This window comes from Pipistrellus hanaki, assembly GCF_964339955.1.
Source record: "Pipistrellus hanaki genome assembly, chromosome: 8".
In the NCBI taxonomy this organism is placed as follows: domain Eukaryota; kingdom Metazoa; phylum Chordata; class Mammalia; order Chiroptera; family Vespertilionidae; genus Pipistrellus; species Pipistrellus hanaki.
The window spans coordinates 58,612,386-58,629,904 of record NC_140510.1 but is presented as its reverse complement, the minus strand read 5'-3'; the positions used below and the strand labels follow the sequence as shown (position 1 = coordinate 58,629,904).

At 49.2% G+C, this 17,519-nt stretch overlaps 1 protein-coding gene across 2 annotated transcripts in view; it reads left to right on the top strand.

Moving 5' to 3' along the window:
- The window catches only part of EFHD1 (EF-hand domain family member D1), a 44,160-nt gene that overhangs the window by 11,874 nt on the left and 14,767 nt on the right, over positions 1-17,519 (top strand). For both annotated transcript variants that reach the window (XM_084891884.1, XM_084891883.1), the window contains exon 2: positions 11,982-12,129. In XM_084891884.1, the coding sequence (XP_084748010.1) occupies positions 12,016-12,129 (114 nt within the window). In that variant the 5' untranslated portion in view covers positions 11,982-12,015. The remainder of the gene's footprint in view (positions 1-11,981; positions 12,130-17,519) is intronic.

The window sequence follows — 17,519 nt, the reverse complement described above, 5'->3', positions numbered from 1 at the left end:
TTTCATTTCGGCAACAACTAGACAAAAGAGGAATTGGCAGCCCAGAGAGTTCGAGTAACTTGCCCAGGGACACACAGCACAGGAGGTCACCAGGGGACTGAGCCAGAGGAGTCTGACCGCAGGGGCACACGGCCAGCCACCGCTGTCTTCCACCTTCCTCAGGAGGGGCCCTCCAGGCTCCAGGAGGAGGGATTGTGACCATTACACTTGCGTTGCTGAGCCAGAAGCTTTCCGGTGCTCTTCCTTCTGCACTCCACCGTTCCTTCGTGGTGAGAGGGCATTTGTGCCTTCAGTGCGGCTGAAAGACTGCGCCACTGGCCTGCTATGGCATTGTCTCCGGCACGTTCCTTTGGGGATGGCCATGGCGACTGGTTGGCTTTGTCTCCACTCTGGGTTGCTGGCATCAGCCCGAGGGTTGTACTGAGGTCTTCCCACTATTGCGTTATGGCAACCAGTGCAAGAGCATGAGGCTGGGCCTGGCGGCTTGGTGCAGCGAGCTGCTGTCTGTGCCATCACCCCTTGCCATCTCTCCTCCTGAATCCACGGGGCAGTCCCCAGTAGGGCCACTCCCGGCATGCATTTGGGACTAAGTAGACTTCCCTGATTGCACTGAAGCCTGAGTAGCAGCCGCCTGGCTCTGCCTCCTCTCTGCTGTCTTGTCGGGTGCTGAGCACACGGTTGGTGTTCTGTAGTGGGGGAGCTCAGCTTGAACCCCACTTTTTAAAAAGAGGGAGGGAGAGAGAGAGAGAGAGAGAGAGAGAGAGAGAGAGAGAGTTAGTTTTGTTTTCTACTTATTTATGCATTCATTGGTTGATTCTTGTATGTGCCCTGACTAGGGATCGAACCCACAACCTTGGCCTATCGGGACAATGTTCTAATAAACTAAGCTATCTGGCCAGGGCTGCCCCCGCTTTTCTTTATGAGCTTTCAGACATCAGAGTACGTGCACAAAACAGGTGAAGCTGATGTTCACCTGTACCCGGTACAGCTCCCACCTCACCATTGCCCATTGTCCCCCCCCGCCCCCCCGCCCCCCGCATCCCTCCATGGCTAGGACTACGTGGCGTTCCCCCACTGGGCCCCCTGCCTTAGTCTGCTCATCTCCCACCCCTCACAAAACCCATTCTGCTCACAGAGCTGAGAGGTCTTTCTGAAACAGCTCTCTGATGCTGCGTCTCTGCCTCAGACTCTTTGAGGGTCGCCCCCTGTTGCCCTTTGGCAGACACAACTCTCCCAGGATGCTTTGTGAGAGTGGGCCCTGTGCCCCCTTCTGGGCCATCCTGGCACCTCTGGACTAGACTGGTGATGGTGGCTCCCTCTCAGCGCATTTGCTCCTCTGTCCCCGCACCTCCTTCCACTCCAGCTCTGCCCAAGTTCCGGCCTTATCACAGCTCAACTGTCTCTTTGTCCCTCGGCTTCCCGCTGGGACTGGTCTTTGTGCTTTCCTCCTGCTGGGGAGTGGCCCCAGGTAGCTGGGAGCCTGGTGGTGAGTGAGAGGGTGAATAGAACTTGACAAAGCTGGCTGGGAGCAGCCTGATTGGAAATCAAAGACCTTGGGCTCCAGCCTTCGCACTTAACTCCTGCGAGTCCCCCGGGCCCTGGCTCAGAGCCTGCTTACTCTTACCTTTGCAAGCAGTGGTAACACACGTGGAGATCTGGTTTCCCTGCAGCAAACAGGAAGGAAAGAAGGAAGGAAGGGGCAGCAGATGACTTGACAGCTGGGAGGTGGAGGGGGACCCACACAAAGACTAGGAAACCAGAGACTGAGCGAATGGGCCACCGGGGGAGTCTGGAGGAGGAGGGGCGGTCCTGTGACCTTGGGGAGTCCTGAGGCTCATGTGGCTAGGCCCAGCTAGGGATCCGCACAGTGAGAAGGTGGGGGGCCCCCAGGAAAGGCCACTCACCTTGGGGATAGTCTGGCACAGTGCCTTTCTCCTGCTTGAAAGAGCCTGGGCACCAGCAGGAATGGGGCCTGATACAGCGTTTCTCACAATCCTGGGTGACCTGGTCCCAGGACCACACCTTGAGTAGCCAGCCCCTGCCTGTTTGAAATACACGATTTCCATACGAGGCCTTTTGAAAGAAAAGTGGGGGTGTCCCGGTGCCCTGGTGAGGTCTGAGGCATGATCCCCCAACACTAAGGCATTTTCTGGGGCACTGCCACCCCCCTGAGAGCCCCCTTCTGAGGGGCCCCTGGGGAGTTTCTGATGGCTGAGCCTTCGACGGACAAAAGCTGGCGGCTTCTTTCTTCCATTAAGGCAAGATTATTTGTGCGCTGAAAACCAAGAACACCCAGGGGCTCCGCTCAGCAGGAGCCCAGTGATTCGTGGAAAAAGGAGCTGCCGGCTCTGGGCCCACATTGGACACTGGCCCTCGCCCCCTTGCTAGCGGGCCTTTGGTGGGGTGAGGACCAGGCGCCACTGGCCCCTCTGGGGGCTTTTCTAGGTCACAGGGACACACAGCCGTGTGTTCAGAGATCTCAGCCTGGCCTTGCTCACCCACCCAGTCAGTAAAGAGTGGGCCCTTGGGAGCAGACCTGGTCCTCTGACATAGGATGGCTGGGCGGGTCCCTCGGTAAGGGCTGGTGGAGAGTCAGGGCAGGGAGCCACCGCAGGCTGTGGATTTGGGTTCCCTGCAGAACGCTAAGGTGGTGGGGCCTGTTTGAGGCCTGGTTGAGTGTGGGCAGCAATTCAGAGCAGAAGCCCTGGAAGCTGTCAGCTTCCTCTTCGTGGCTGCAGACAGGCACTGCTTTTAGAAACAGCTCCCTCGCGCTGGCCACTTCCCAGGTGCAGGGCCCGGTGCAGGCGTCTTATCTCCGTTTGGCCCCTCTCCCGCCCTGCGCGGCACAGATGGCTCTCACACCCGTCTGCAGAGGGCCACACCCCGACTGCAGAGGGCCCCCAGCCCAGGCCTCTCCCAAGTGAGTGGCGGGGCTGGGCTTGAACCCGGCCTCTGTCAGCAGGTCTCTCCCTAACAAAACCTGGAGAGCAGACAGATGACAGGGACTGAGGACATTTTAAAGATTTTAAAAAATATTTATTTATATGTGTGTTTTTTAATTTTATTTTATTGTTTTCAGAGAGAGGAAGGGAGAGGGAAAGAGAGATAGTGATGAGAGAAAATCATCCACCCACTCCCTCCCGCAGACCCCTTACCTGACTGAACCTGCAACCCGGCAAGTGCCCTGACTGGGAGTCCACTGTCAACCTTTTGGTGCACGGGCCCACGCCAGCCCTGAGCCACGCTGGCCAGGGCAGGGCCGAAGACATTTTAAAGCAAAAACATGGGGAAAGGTCACCAGTCCCGAGGAGGGCTAGCGGGAAGCCCCTGGAAACACGAAAGGGTGCTAGGTTTTGGGATTACATGTGGGTTTTCTTTAATATCCCCGGTTGTCTTTACTAAGAAATCGCTGGGTTAAAATTTAAATGATAGGGGGGAAAAAAGGAGCTAAGATGTTAGTAGTGGGGAGCCAAGGGCTTAAGGGAGTTCTAATATAAGCCTGCAGGCATTTGAAAGATGTAAACCGTGGGGAGGAAAAGAAAACAGTTAGATGGTTTGAAATGGTGGGGGTGTGGCTGCAGGGTTAGGCCAGGCTTGGAGAGAGAGAGAGAAAGCCCCAGGAGGCTCAGGGCCGGGACCCTGCCCGTGGGGCCTCCCTGGGCCTGGTCCCCCTCCCTCTCCTGGCCTTCCCCTCCTAGGCTCCCCTGTGACCTGGTCCCACATCCCAGTGCTGGGAAGTGACATCCGTCTCCGGGGGCGATGCTTGGCGGGTGGCCCTGCCAACGGGGCAGTGCGGGCGGGCCCGACGTGGGCAGGCTGTTCTAGGTGCTGCTTCCTTTGCTCAGGGCTGGGTTCCAAAGTGCAAGGAACGTGACAGCATTCTCATGGGGCAGGCAGCAAAAGCGTTTTTCTAGGATAAGGAGGCCAAACCCAACTCCATTTGCCTTCCCCACAGGCCCCAAAGTCTGACGGAAGATGAGCGGTTGTCAGCCGCCTTGTCTAGAGGGGCTTCCACACTGCCGTGGCCTCGGAAGAGGGCCCCTGAGCACAGGGAAGCAGGCTGTTGTGCCCTCTGGGCCAGCCGGGGCCCCTCCGCTCAGCGTCTGCACCTGCAGCCGCACCCACCGTGGGATGTGGGAATAGGGTAGGGAATCTTCCAGCCTTCAGAAAGGCCCTGATCTTTTTAACACCCGACTTCCCCAGAAACTCCTCTGTACCTTAGCTTTGGCTAACCTGTCTCTGGGAACTGTCCTTGGAGGGGCAGCCTTGGCATTGTGTAAGGACTGGCCTGCTACTAAATCTTCCTTCCCCAGAACCTGCCTCTGCTGGCCATGCCTCCCAGCCCCAGGGGTGGGCTGCAGGCTTGGGCATCAGGATGGATGTCCTCCTTGTTCACCTCACCAGGCCCTAGTGACCTTGGGCTGGTTGACCTTGATGGGCCTGGTTTCTTCATCAGCCAGACAATACTACATCCCCCAGAGGGTGTGTTGGGGGTGTGTTGCGGGGGGTTAAATCAATTTAAATTTATTTCAAGGGCTTGGCTGGTGAGACTTTCTCCAAATGTTTATAAGATGGCAACCTCAGTTTTCTCTTGGCCAAGAACGAATGACTTTGCATCTCTGGGCAGTCCGAAGCATCGTGCGTTAAGACCAAAATCAAAACCCACCCACATTCGGGACTCAGCAACCTGGCTCACTTCTGCCAAAGGCTCCACGTGTGAATTGTAAGAGGTGTAAACCTCACAGTTGCAGTAGGGTCTGTGCATTGGGACGTTGAGTAGGCACGGTGCCCCCTGGCCCGCCTCCAAGTTGAGGGGCACATGGTATAACTCAGTTAACCATCATTTCTGCGTTCTCCACGCCCACGTAGAGCCAAGCTCCGGTCTGGAAGTCCCAGGCTCATCGGGACCCACACAGGACTTGGCTATGCTGCCTCCCTCAGCTGCCACCATCCATCAAGCGGGTGACTCATCACCACTTTACAGAACTGTTGAGTTCAGCGAGGCGATTTAGCACAGTGCCTGGCCCTTAGTAAGCTCGCAATAAAACAGGTGGCTATTATTAATTCTTCATGGGAAGGGTAAAGATGAAAAGGATTGGAATATGAGACAATGCGTCGTGAACTGCAGAGCAGACCGGTTTCAGTTATTAGGCACCCTGAATCCCATTGTGTGTGCTGCACGCATATAGCGTCTTAGATGCTGGGAGAGGAGCAGACAGAACAGTAAGATGACAGGGCACTTGGGAAGTCTTTTTGCCCCTCTTGCAAAAGCAGGCCCTGAAGGACGGGACTGTGGACAAATGATCGTCTGAATGATCAATGCCAGCTCCATGGGGAGGGGTAAAGATGCCACTACTGGGACCACTTTATAGTCCTGCCAGGACTTACGGAGATGGCACTGGGCCGGTGCTTCCAGCAGGGGCAGCGAAAGCAGCCTTCGCTGCGTCCCAGGAGGGAAGGCGGTGGCTGGCTCATGACCCCCTCCTTCCCTGTCTCTCTTGGCCTTGGAGATGTCCCCTCTGTCTACACGCTGTCTATTCCTCTGCCAAGCTGGTGGCTCACGGCGGGACCCCAGCGGGGCTGTGGCTGCAGCTTCGGCTCTTTCTCCTGTCTGGGATCTGCCCCCTGGGGCAGGAAAGAGTGGTCAAACCAAACTTTCCTGCCCAGTCACAGAAAGTGGAATTCCTTAACCTGTTTCCAGGCTGTGTTGAGTCCCTTTCTGACATATTTGTCCTTTTTCTTAGGTCTGGAGAATGTTTGAAGCTTCAGGGCCTAAAATAAAGGTTTTTTAAACCTTCTGAACTCCTCTCAACCACAATCCAGATGAAAAAAAGAACACCAAAAAACAAAAACAAAAACAAAACAAGAAGAAAATCTCCAAGCCCCTCCCCACGCATGGCCTGCTCTCCACAGCCCCCCTGTGCTGGGGGTGGGTGGGTGAGCGGGGAGCATGTTGCTCCAGGTTAGGGGAGCAGGGAAACCCTGGTCCTCGTTCCTGCCCCCAACCCCCCACCCCGAGGACAAATTCCTGCTTTGTTCCCCGATCTTTTCTCATCTCCTTCCTCGCCCCTGTTTACCTCTTCTTCCTGGGCCCCCCTCAGTCTCTTCACCTAAGTTTCGGGGCTGCTCCTTTCCTGCCTTCTCTTTTCCTTCCTTAATGTTCAGACCCTGACCCTCTGGGCGTCAGCCCCCAATGGTTCCCATCTTGAATGCACCCCTTCCCCCCTCATGGCTTTAGTTTCCTCCGCAAACTTGGGTGGATTGCACGCAGTGCGCTGAGCAGTGGGTGGAGGCCATTCCATTCAAAATCTCAGCATGGAAGCGGCTGTGCTGGTCGTGTAACTAGTCGCCCTTCTGGAATTGCCCAAGGAAGTGTTTCCCAAAGTTAACTCTCTGGCACCCCAGGGTGTCAGTTGTGCCTCCTCCGGTGGAAATTTCCCAGATGCAGAGACCTGTGGTCAGACGAGTCTGTGCGCCGTTTTCCTCTGCTAAATCTCAGACACATGACCGCATGGAAGGCTCTGGAAAGTTCCACACGAAAGAGGCCTGTTTACTTTGACTAGGACTCCCTGTAACGGAGCCTGTGCCGGTGGCCTGTTTGTAAGAGCTCTCCTTTCTCAGGTCTCCTCCTCGTCGCCTGTTTTTGCCAGAGCGCTCTTCCTTGTGTTGGCTAAGGCCGCTCCTGTGCTGGCCACGCACAGAGCCCAGTCCTCGCCGTCCAGAGGTTCCCGGGAACTAAATGCACAACCTGAGGACAGCTCTCTGCTTCCCGCGCCAAATGCTCCAGGCTCCTTCCACTCTAATCCTGGTGGGGTCTTACACCACCCCCTTCCTGGGTGCTCCCCACTGACCAGGCCCGTAGGCCTCGGTGTTGGGGTCCGCCTGGAGTGGAGCAGACTGGGGAGTACTGCCGCCCCCCTTGTCCAGGATTGGGAACTTTTCCTTCTCACCGTCATGATTTTACCCGTGGGTTTTGGACAACTCTCAACTCACTGGCATCCGGCAAATCTCCAAATGTCATCACACAGAGCCCTTTCCTCCGAGACCTGCACTTGAGAAGTGGGTGTGGAGGACTTAGTTTTGCGATCTTGCCTTTAAAAAAAGTTGTGATAAGGTATAAATTTTACTACTTTACCCATTATTAAGTGCACAGTTTCAGTGGCATGATGTGTATTCACATTGTTGGGCAACCATCACCATCATCCATCTCCACAATTCTTTTCATCTTGTAAAACTGAAACTCTGTTAGCAAAAACAAGGAAATAAGAGCACCTCATTTCATTCCCACCACCATTCTACTTTCTGTGAGTCTGACTATTCTCGGTACCTCCTATAAGTGGAATCATACAGTATTTGTCCATGTTGTAGCATCTGCCAGAATTTCCTTTCTTTAAAAAACAAAAACAAAAAAAACCCCATATTATTATATGTTTAGAGTAAAGGAGAGGGATAGAGAGAAAAAAACATCAGTGAGAGAGATACATCGGTTGACTGCCTCCTGCATGCCCCCTACTGAGGATTGAGCCCGCAACCCAGGAAGGTGCCCTGACCAGGAATCGAACCAATGACCTTCTGGTTCATGGGTTGATGCTCAACCAACTGAGCCATACCAGCTGGGCTCTTTCCTTTTTAAAACTGAATAATATTCCATTGTGAGTACACACCACATTTTGTTTATTTAGTCATCCATCAATGGGCATTTGAGTTGTTTTCACCTTTGAGTATTGTGAATAATGCTGCTAGAACATGTTCGAGTCCCTGCTCTCTTTTAAAATATATTTTTACTAATTTCAGAGAGGAAGGGAGAGGGAGAAACATTAATGATAAGAGAGAATCATTGATCAGCTGCCTCCTGCATGCCCGGGGATGTGCCCTGACCGGGAATTGAACCTTGACCTCTTGGTTCATAGGTGGATGCTCAACCACTGAGCCATGCCGGCCGGGCCAAGTCCCTGCTTTCAGTACTGTTGGGTGTACACCCAGAAGTGGGGTTGCTAGGTAATGTGTGCTCTCCTTGCTCTGTTTTATCCTGGACATCACAGCTGCTGAGATCTTTTGGGCCTCGCTTCTGCCCCAACTTTGTGTCACCAGCAGATTTGGTAGTTGGCACCTTCAAGGTTGCTCTACAACCAATAGCAAACCCACCTAATTGTAAAGGCACCTGTGACCTGTTTATCTTTCCCCCAGCAGCCTATCAGAGGGGCCTTGCTCACCCTGGCAGAGATAACGGGTTAGCAGTGGTTTTCTGAGGGACTAGCTTGACAATCTTGTTTCAAAAGCAAATGAACATGTGTCTTAGCAATTCCACTCTTGGATATATACCAAAGGGAAATGAAAACGTATGTCTGCACAAAAACTTGTACGTGAGTGTGGTAGCAGCATTGTTCATAACAATCAAAAGTGAAAACAACTCAAATGTCTATCAACTGATGAACGGATAAGTAAAGTGTGGTATATTTATACAATAGGACATTATTTAGCAATGAATAAAAAGGAATAAAGTGCTGATTAACATATGCCACCTTAAAAACATTATGCTAAATGAAAGAAACCAGATACAAAAGGTCACATATGGGATGATTCCATTTATCTGATAGGCAAATACATAGGGACAGAAAACAAACTAGTCGTTGCTAGGGGGAGGCGTTGGGGAGAGGGGAGTGGGAATAACCATACAGATTTGTTTTTGGGTGACGAAGTGTTCTGGAGTTAAATAGTGATGGTGGCTGCACAATTTTGTGAATTCAAATTTTAAAAATTAATTTTATAATATACACTGAGTGGCCAGATTATTATGATCTCTGAATGCATAATAATCTGGCCACTCAGTGTATATCTTATATAATAAAAGGCTAATATGCAAATTGTCCCCTCAACCAGGAGTTCGACCAGCAGGCAGGTCAGCCAACCTCCCATATCCCCTCCCCCTAGCCAGGCTGGCTGGACCCCACCCATGCACAAATTCATGCACTGAGCCTCTAATATGTATGTATATATATGTGTGTATATGTATATATATGTGTGTATATGTATATGCATATGTGTATATACTGAATGGCCAGATTATTATGCGTTCAGAGATCATAATAATCTGGCCACTCAGTGTATATCTTGATAAAGCCGTTATTTAAAAAAAATTAAAACCGAGTAAATAAGGCCCACCCCTGAATTATATTTATTGAACTGATGGCAATCATTGTTTCCTTTTTAAAGAGCTCACAAGCCATCCTTTGGTAATACTAGATCCTGGACTGGTCCATCTGTGATTCATACATGCTGCCCCCTTCCTGGAAACCCAGAAGAACTTTGCTCCTTCCAGACCTGGACACCTGTTTTGTCCTTAAGAGTCCTTGGTGTCGCCGAAGCTGGTTTGGCTCAGTGGTAGAGCGTCAGTCTGCGGACTGAAGGGTCCCAGGTTCGATTCCAGTCAAGGGCATGTACATTGGTTGTGGACACATCCCCAGTAGGGGGTGTGCAAGAGGCAGCTGGTCGATGTTTCTCTCTCATCAACATTTCTAGCTCTCTCACTCTCCCTTCCTCTCTGTAAAAAATCAATAAAATATATTTAAAAAAAAAAAAAAAAAGAGTCCTTGGTGTCACCAGCAGATCCAGGGGTCTTGCCTGCACCCAGTAGCACTCATACTGTGATTCTCCCAGGCAAGGAGGCAGTGCTTAGTGAGAGCACTGAGCTGCTTGAGTTGGAAGGTGCCAAGCAGAAGGAGGTTGCGTCAGCGAATTCCAGAGGGGGACAGACAATGGGTGCTGTTGGAGATCAGAGGAGACAAGGGCAGCTCCCAGAGCTCTGGGGTATAGAAAGGCCCCCTAGAGAGTCTGGAGTGGGTGGGTGGCGTGCTCTGGGTGCGTGGTGTGTTCCGGGTGGGAGGACTGGCGTGAGTCAGCCACTGTGGCTGGATTATGTCGAGCAGTACAGGCCTCATGTCCAGCCCAACCCCGTGGGCCTCAGAATACCTCCAGCCCACAGAGATGGATTTCTGGTTGCCTACAGGCTGTAATTCCTGGTGGGTGGTGGTGTGGTTCTCAACAATGGTGGGTTTTTGTTGTTAGGTTGGGGGAAGGGCGATATAGAGAGTGAAGAAACCATATATTTTTTTTAACCATCATCACCATCCATCTCCAGAAACTTTTTCACATCCCAAACTGAAACTCTAGCCCAGAGATTTTCAACCTTTTTTTATCTCATGGCACACGTAAACTCATTACTAAAATTTTGTGGCACACCAACAAATATATATATATTTTTTTGGCCAGTCTGACAAAAAAAAATAAAGGTATAACTGTCGTTTACACAGTTATTGTTGTGTCGGTTGTTGCCATTTTTTTTTTCTTTGACAGTTTAAGGGAAAAGAGGTCAATGCCCCTGGTGACATCAGGTATTGCATGATTCTTATGACACACCACTGTGCCACTGCACGCTGGTTGAAAATAGTGGCTCTAGCCCATTGAACAGTAACTCCTCATTCCCCCACTCCCTGCTAACCACTGTTCTACTTTCTATCTCTATGAATTCTAGATACCTCAAATAGATGCAATTGTGCAGTATTTGTCTTTTGTATCTGGCTTATTTCAACCCCAGCATAATGTTGTCAAGGTTCAATCATGTCGCAGCATGTAACAGAATTTCATTCCTTTTTATTGCAAATAATATTCTACTGTATAATTAGTACGCCATATCCCATTGATTGTATGGATATACCACATTTTATTTATCCACTCAAGTGTCAGTAGATATGTGAGTTGTTCACCTTTTGGCGATTATGCATGGATATGTTTTTTAAAGCAAGAGAGAACTCTAGGCAGCAGAAGAGAAGATGGACTTGAAGGGAGGAGTCTAGGGAGTCTGTGAGAAAATGCTGTAATAGCCGAAACCGGTTTGGCTCAGTGGTAGAGCGTCGGTCTGCGGACTGAGGGGTCCCGGGTTCGATTCCGGTCGGGGGCATGTACATTGGTTGCGGGCACATCCCCGGTGGGGGGTGTGCAGGAGGCGGCTGGTCGATGTTTCTCTCTCATCGACACTTCTAGCTCTCTATCTCTCTCCTTTCCTCTCTGTAAAAAATCAATAAAAAATATATTAAAAAAAAAAAAAAAAAGAAAGAAAAAAGAAAATGCTGTAATAGCCGAATGTGTAGAGAAGGCAGGTGGAGTGGTCAGGAGAAAGCAGAGGACAGAAGGCTAAAGAAGACCTTACTGGGCTGACCTAGGCATTCTGCAATAGAGGGCAGGGCTGGATCTCCACGTGGGGGTGGCTGGGTTTGTTTCCAGGAAGAGGGATGGGGCCTCAAGGGACAACCAGCAGAGGTGCTGGCTCTGTGATTAAAACTCAGACAAGAGGACAGGGCCGGGATCCCTCTCAGCTGTCACTCACACCAAAGTGACCGTTCAGAACTGGAGACTAGATGAGTGAGCCAGAGGGCAAAGCATAAAGCCAGGGTGCAGTGGCCAAGCCTGATTCACAGTCTCGTGCAAGGGCAGGAAGCATAAGCAGGAGACAGAAGGTTGAGCGGAGGGGTTGGTGGAAATGGGGGCAGAGAAACCCGAGGGGAGGCTACTGGAGTCTCTGGTTGCTTTGTGTGAAGATAGTGGGTGCATGGGGCACCTTCCTGCAGCTCGCCTGCTGTCCAGTATCAGGAGATTCCGTTGATGTTTATTGACAAAAAATGGGGGGAATAAAGGTAAACAGGAATATTTTCATCGTCAGGAAACTATGGTCCACTTATGGAGATAAATCATTAAAAACAAACATGTCGTACAAGATCCACTGGGAATCATAGCAGGCAGTGCCCAAAGGTGTCCTGAGGAAGGTGGTCCCTTCTGATGCTGTGGTCCAGGTGCTGCAAAGCAGGAGGCACTTGAGTCGCTTTTCAATGAGTGAGGCCAAAGATTCACACGCTTGGGAGAGTAGCAAGTGTTCTTTCGTCCTGGCTGTGCCATGCCTCATCCGTGTACTTCCTTTGACTCTGCAGGTATGATGCCGGACGGGACGGCTTCATCGACCTGATGGAGCTGAAGCTGATGATGGAGAAACTGGGGGCCCCCCAGACCCACCTGGGCCTGAAAAGCATGATCAAGGAGGTGGACGAGGACTTTGACGGCAAGCTCAGCTTCCGTGAGGTACCTGTGTCCTGCAGTCCTGGGCCCCTGGAGGGGGAGTGCCCCTGAGGGCACCTTCAAATGTACAGTCTCCTGGAGTACAAATGGCTTGGGCCTCTCCAGAGCAGGGTTTGGATATTTAATCTATAGTTCTGCTTGTAAAAACTATTTAAGGCGCTAGTGAACCTCAGTTCTGCCATGGGGAAATGCTCAGTAAGGAGACTGGAAGTCAGGGTGGCCCTGGCCAGGTAGCTCGGTTGTGTGGAACATTGTCCTGTACACCAAAAGGTGGTGGGTTCGACCTAGCCAGTGAGGCTCAGTGGTTGAGCGTTAACCTATGAACCAGGAGGTTGCAGTTTGATTCAGATCAGGGTACATGTTCAGGTTGTGGGCTCTGTCCCCAGTAAGGGGTGTGCAGGAGTCACCCAGTCAAAGATTCTCTCTCAGCATTGATGTTTCTATCTTGCTCTCCCTCTCTTTTCCTCTCTGAAATCAATAAAAAAATATATATATATATATGTATTTTTAAAAGGTAGCAGGTTCAATTCCCCATCAGGGCACATACTGAGTTTGTGGGTTGGATCCCCTATTGGGGCATATGTGGGAGGTAGCCTATCCATGTTTCTCTCTCACATCAATTCTCTCTCTCTCTCTCTCTCTCTCTCTCTCTCTCTCTCTCCCTCCCTCCCTCCCTCCCTCCCTCTCCCTCCCTCCCTCCCTCCCTCCCTCCCTCCCTCTCGCCCTCGCTCTCGCCCTCGACCTCGCCCTCGCCCTCGCCCTCGCCCTCGCCCTCGCCCTCGCCCTCGCCCTCGCCCTCGCTCTCGCCCTCGCTCTCGCTCTCTCCTCTTTAAAATCAATTGGGAGGGCCAAAACCCGTTTGGCTCAGTGGATAGAGCATTGGCCTTCAGACTGAAAGGTCCCAGGTTCGATTCCGGTCAAGGGCATGTACCTTGGTTGCGGGCACATCCCCAGTAGGGGGTGTGCAGAAGGCAGCTGATCGATGTTTCTCTCTCATCGATGTTTCTAACTCTCTATCCCTCTCTCTTCCTCTCTGTAAGAAATCAATAAAATATATTAAAAAAATAAAAAATAAAAAATAAAAATCAATTGGGAGGGAAAAGAAAAGAAGAAGAAAGTCATTGTGGGTAGGTTAGCCTCATTTGGGTAAAATGGTATAAGTATTGAAAAATCTGGAAGATATTCACTAAAATATTCATAGTTGGTATTTCTGGGTGCATAGTTTTGGTGGTTATATAAGTTTATTCTTTTTTTTTTCTATATTAAAACTTTTCGTTTTTATAATAAGCATTTAAAAATAGTAAAGGAAAAAGGAAAAAAAAAAAAAAAAGGAGGCTGCTCTGTCCAGGTAGCTCAGTTGGATAGAACACATCCCTAAGATTGTGGGTTCTATCCCCAGTCAGGACACATATAAGAAGCAACCTATGAATGCATAAATAAGTGGAACAACAAATCAATCTCTCTCTCTCTCTCTCTCTCTCTCTCTCTCTCTCTCTCTCTCTGTCTCTTTCTCGTTCCTTTTCCACTCTATCTCTAAAAGGAATAGTCATTTTGGCCTTTGAACGCTGAAATTGCAAGCAAAATTTTTTATGTGTAGATACCTTCCTGAGAGAGTGCACACAGGTTCACAGGCTGATTCCCTGTGGGTGATATGGCCTTTTCTGTTTGAGGGTGGGGAGGAGGCTCAAGGCCATTGGGTTCCTCCCAGGGTAAGGATGCAGCCCCAGAAGAAAGGGAATTCCATGTCTTATATGTTTGAGTTTTTTATTTTTTATTATAAGTCTAAAGTTTTATCTTAAACATGTACACAGTAAATTCAGAATTAAGGTGAAGAAAGTTATAGTGTAACAGCCAGAGGCCCCTTGGGGACTGAGGCATTCATTCTTTTATTTTTATTTTTAATAAATCTTTATTGTTCAGATTATTGCAGTTGTTCCTCTTTTCCCCCACCCCCCCATAGCTCCCTTCCATCCGGTTCCCACCCCACCCTCTGCCCTTACCCATCCCCCCACGTCCTCATCCATAGGTGTACGACTTTTGTCCAGTCTCTTCTGTACCTTCCACACCCTCTTCCCCCCTGAGAATTGTCAGTCCACTCCCTTTCTATGTCCCTAATTGTATTACATTCACCAGTTTATTATGTTCGTTCAGCTTTTTGTATTCACTTGATTTTTAGATTCACTTTTTGATATGTATTTGTTGTCACTTTGCTGTTCATAATTTTTATCTTTGCCTTTTTCTTCTTCTCTTCTTAAAGAATACCCTTCGGTATTTCATATATCATACTGTTTTGGCAGTGATGAACTCCTTTAACTTTTTCTTATCTGTGAATTCCTTTAGCTTTTTCTTATCTGACCTTCAATTCTAAATGATAGCTTTGCTGGGTAGAGTAATCTTGGTTGTAAGTCCTTGATTTTCATCACTTTGAATATTTCTTGCCACACCCTTCTGGCCTGCATAGTTTCTGTTGAGAAATCAGCTGACAATCGTATGGTTACTCCCTTGTAGGTGACTAACTATTTTTCTTTTGCTGTTTTTAATATTCTCTCTTTATATTTTGTCCTTGGCATTTTAATTATGATGTGTCTTGGTGTGGTCCTCTTTGTTTGGGGTTTTCTGCGCTTCCTGGACTTGTAAGTCTCTTTCTTTCACCAGGTAGGGCACGTTTTCTGTCATTATTTCTTCAAATAGGTTTTCAGTGTCTTGCTCTCTCTCTTCTTCTGGCACCTCCATAATTCTGATGTCAATACGCTTGAAGTTGTCCCAGAGGCTATCTTCATATTTTTGGATCCTTTTTTCTTTTTGTTTTTCTGATTGGGTGATTTTTGCTTCTTTGTATTTCAAATCTTTGACTTGATTCTTGGGATCCTCTGGTCTGCTGTTGGATCTCTGTATATTATTCTGCATTTCAGTCAGTGTATACTTAATCTCTAATTGGTCCTTTTTCATATCCTTGAGAGTCTCACTAAATTTCTCGGAGGTTTCTAGAAGATTCTTGAGTAACCTTATAACCATGGTTTTGAACTGTATATCCAGTAGTTTGCTTTCCTCCATTTCTTTCATTTGTGACCTGTTTCTTTGTCTCTGCATTTTGGGTGTTTTCCTTTGTTGATAGAGTGGCTTTGTGTGCTATGTGTCCTATAGGGCCCGGTGGCTCAGTCTCTCTAATTACCTGAGGTGGACACTCTTGATGCACCCTTTTGTGGGCTGTGTGCACAGTCTTGTTGTAGTTAAGCCTTGATTGCTGTTGGTATCACTGGGAGGAATTGACCTCCAGGCCAATTGGCTGTGAGGAACAGTTGTGTCTACAGTGGGAAAAATTCTGTGCTGGAGACACCCTTATGGGGCAGGACTTGCTTCAGTGGGGTTTTGGCACTCATTAAGTCTGCCCTCTGAGTGTGTGTCTTATGGATGTGAAGAGTTGTAATCTGGATGGTGTCACTCTGACCACTAAGTACACTTTATATGTTTGAGTTTTATTAAAAGGCCTCTAGATGTGTCAGAGTGGCCTAGAATTAGAATAACCTGGGACAACATCAGGCTGAAAGCTCTGGGCTTTAGCCCATCTGCTGAAGTCTATTCTTAGGCATGTCTCAACTGATCCCTCAGGGGCCGGGAGTAGAGAAGATTGTCCTTCCTGGTTTTTACCCTTGGTTACTAATATTCCAGAAACAGTGGAGTGCCAGCATCCTGCTTTCCAATGGTGACTTTGACCGAGTACTGGTCTTCTGTCCAGGCTAGATAGGGCCTTGGAGGCTCTTCCTGGGGTCTTTGCAGCTGATTGGCAACCACGAGTCCCTGCCCAGCTGTGATGAAACTGACCTTGCCTCTCACTGCCCACAAATCAATTCCAGATTCTTCCATCACTTCCTTTCCTGAACTGGTAGATGTGGATGGAGATGAAAGATCACGGAAAACATGTGTTGGGCATAGGCCCCTAACTAGGATAATCCGGTCCAGCCTTTATTGCAGAACTTGGAGCTAGAGGGCCAAAAAGGTCAGCATTTGGCTGAAATCAGGCCCCAGCTTATGGCTGGACCTGAGCTGTAGCCTGTATGTCACATGTGGCACTTACCATGGTCACCTTCCCACCTGTCCCTCCTGCTCCCTCACCTGCCATTTGGTTCATTTATATCATGCATGTGTGGTACTGGACACTGACTCTTTCCTACCCTGGTGCCCCTGGGGTGTAGAAGGTAAAGCATTTGCTTGGTGAAGCTTTGGAGGCAACACTGGGGAAAGAGATTCTGTGGCAAAGTTGTGATCTCTGGGGAACAGAAATTGAGAGGGTGTTAAGAAGTCTGTGCAAGTCACCAACTGAGCTAACACAATCCCTGCCCTGAGTTTTACCAAATTTGCTTTTCCCAGAGTCCAAGATGCTTGGTTAACTGCTGGAGATGCTGGTTTGGCCATTTCCCACAGATGGTGGACAGTAGAGAATTGGACATCTCCAAGGGTTCCATGGTGTGTTTTTAACCTGCCTACAGGGCTTAGTGACCTTTTCATTCACTCCTTTGTCAGTTCAGAGCCCATTGTGGTCCCACCTCTAGCAGTTATATCTCCAGAGGTATAGGCTCGCTTGCTGTTACCACGCTGTGCTTATGGAGGGAGGTTTGCTGTCAGACCTCAGTCTCACACAAGCTGCAGAACTTCAGCACATTATTTTCCTTCTGTGCCTCAGTTTTTCTGTTTTAATATGGGAGTGTTAATAGCTTTTCCTCAGGACTGTTGGGAGAACCAAATTCTCTTCCTTTGCCTGTATCAGAACTCTTAGTTGTAAGTGACAGAAAGAGAATGCCAACTAATGTAAATGAGAAAAATAAAATCATTATTGGTTCACATACCTGGGAGTTAAAGAAGTAGAAATGCATTAGGCACAAGTAATCCAGGGTCATTCTCTTGATATATTTTTACATCTTGACTGTGCTTTCTTCCATGTCCACCTCATCTTCTACTCCACATAGGGCATTGTCCCAGCACCTGCAAGATGGCTGACAACAGCTCCAAAGTGCAGTGTCCCAGTTTAGCAACCCCAGTGAATAGAGCGCTTCTTTGTCTCAGTCCATACCAGTCCTAGAGGAAGAGCTCTGATTGGACCTGCTAGGAATGCATGCCCACGTCCTGGACCAATCATAGCATTCAGGGGACTGTTATTGTCTAAGGCCAGGTCAGGTGCTACAGGGCACCATGGTCAACAGACTTACCATCATCACATGGGACAGGGGTTGCCAGGAAACAAAATTGCTCACATCTTCAGTTCCTTTCTCAAAACCTGGCACTTAGTAAGTGCTTACCTTTCTTTAACTCTCCCAAGCAAGTCACACCCAAATAAAGCTCTTTGATACAAAAGGTAGGTCTCTCGTAAGTATTATTTTGCTGCTTTTCCCAAATAT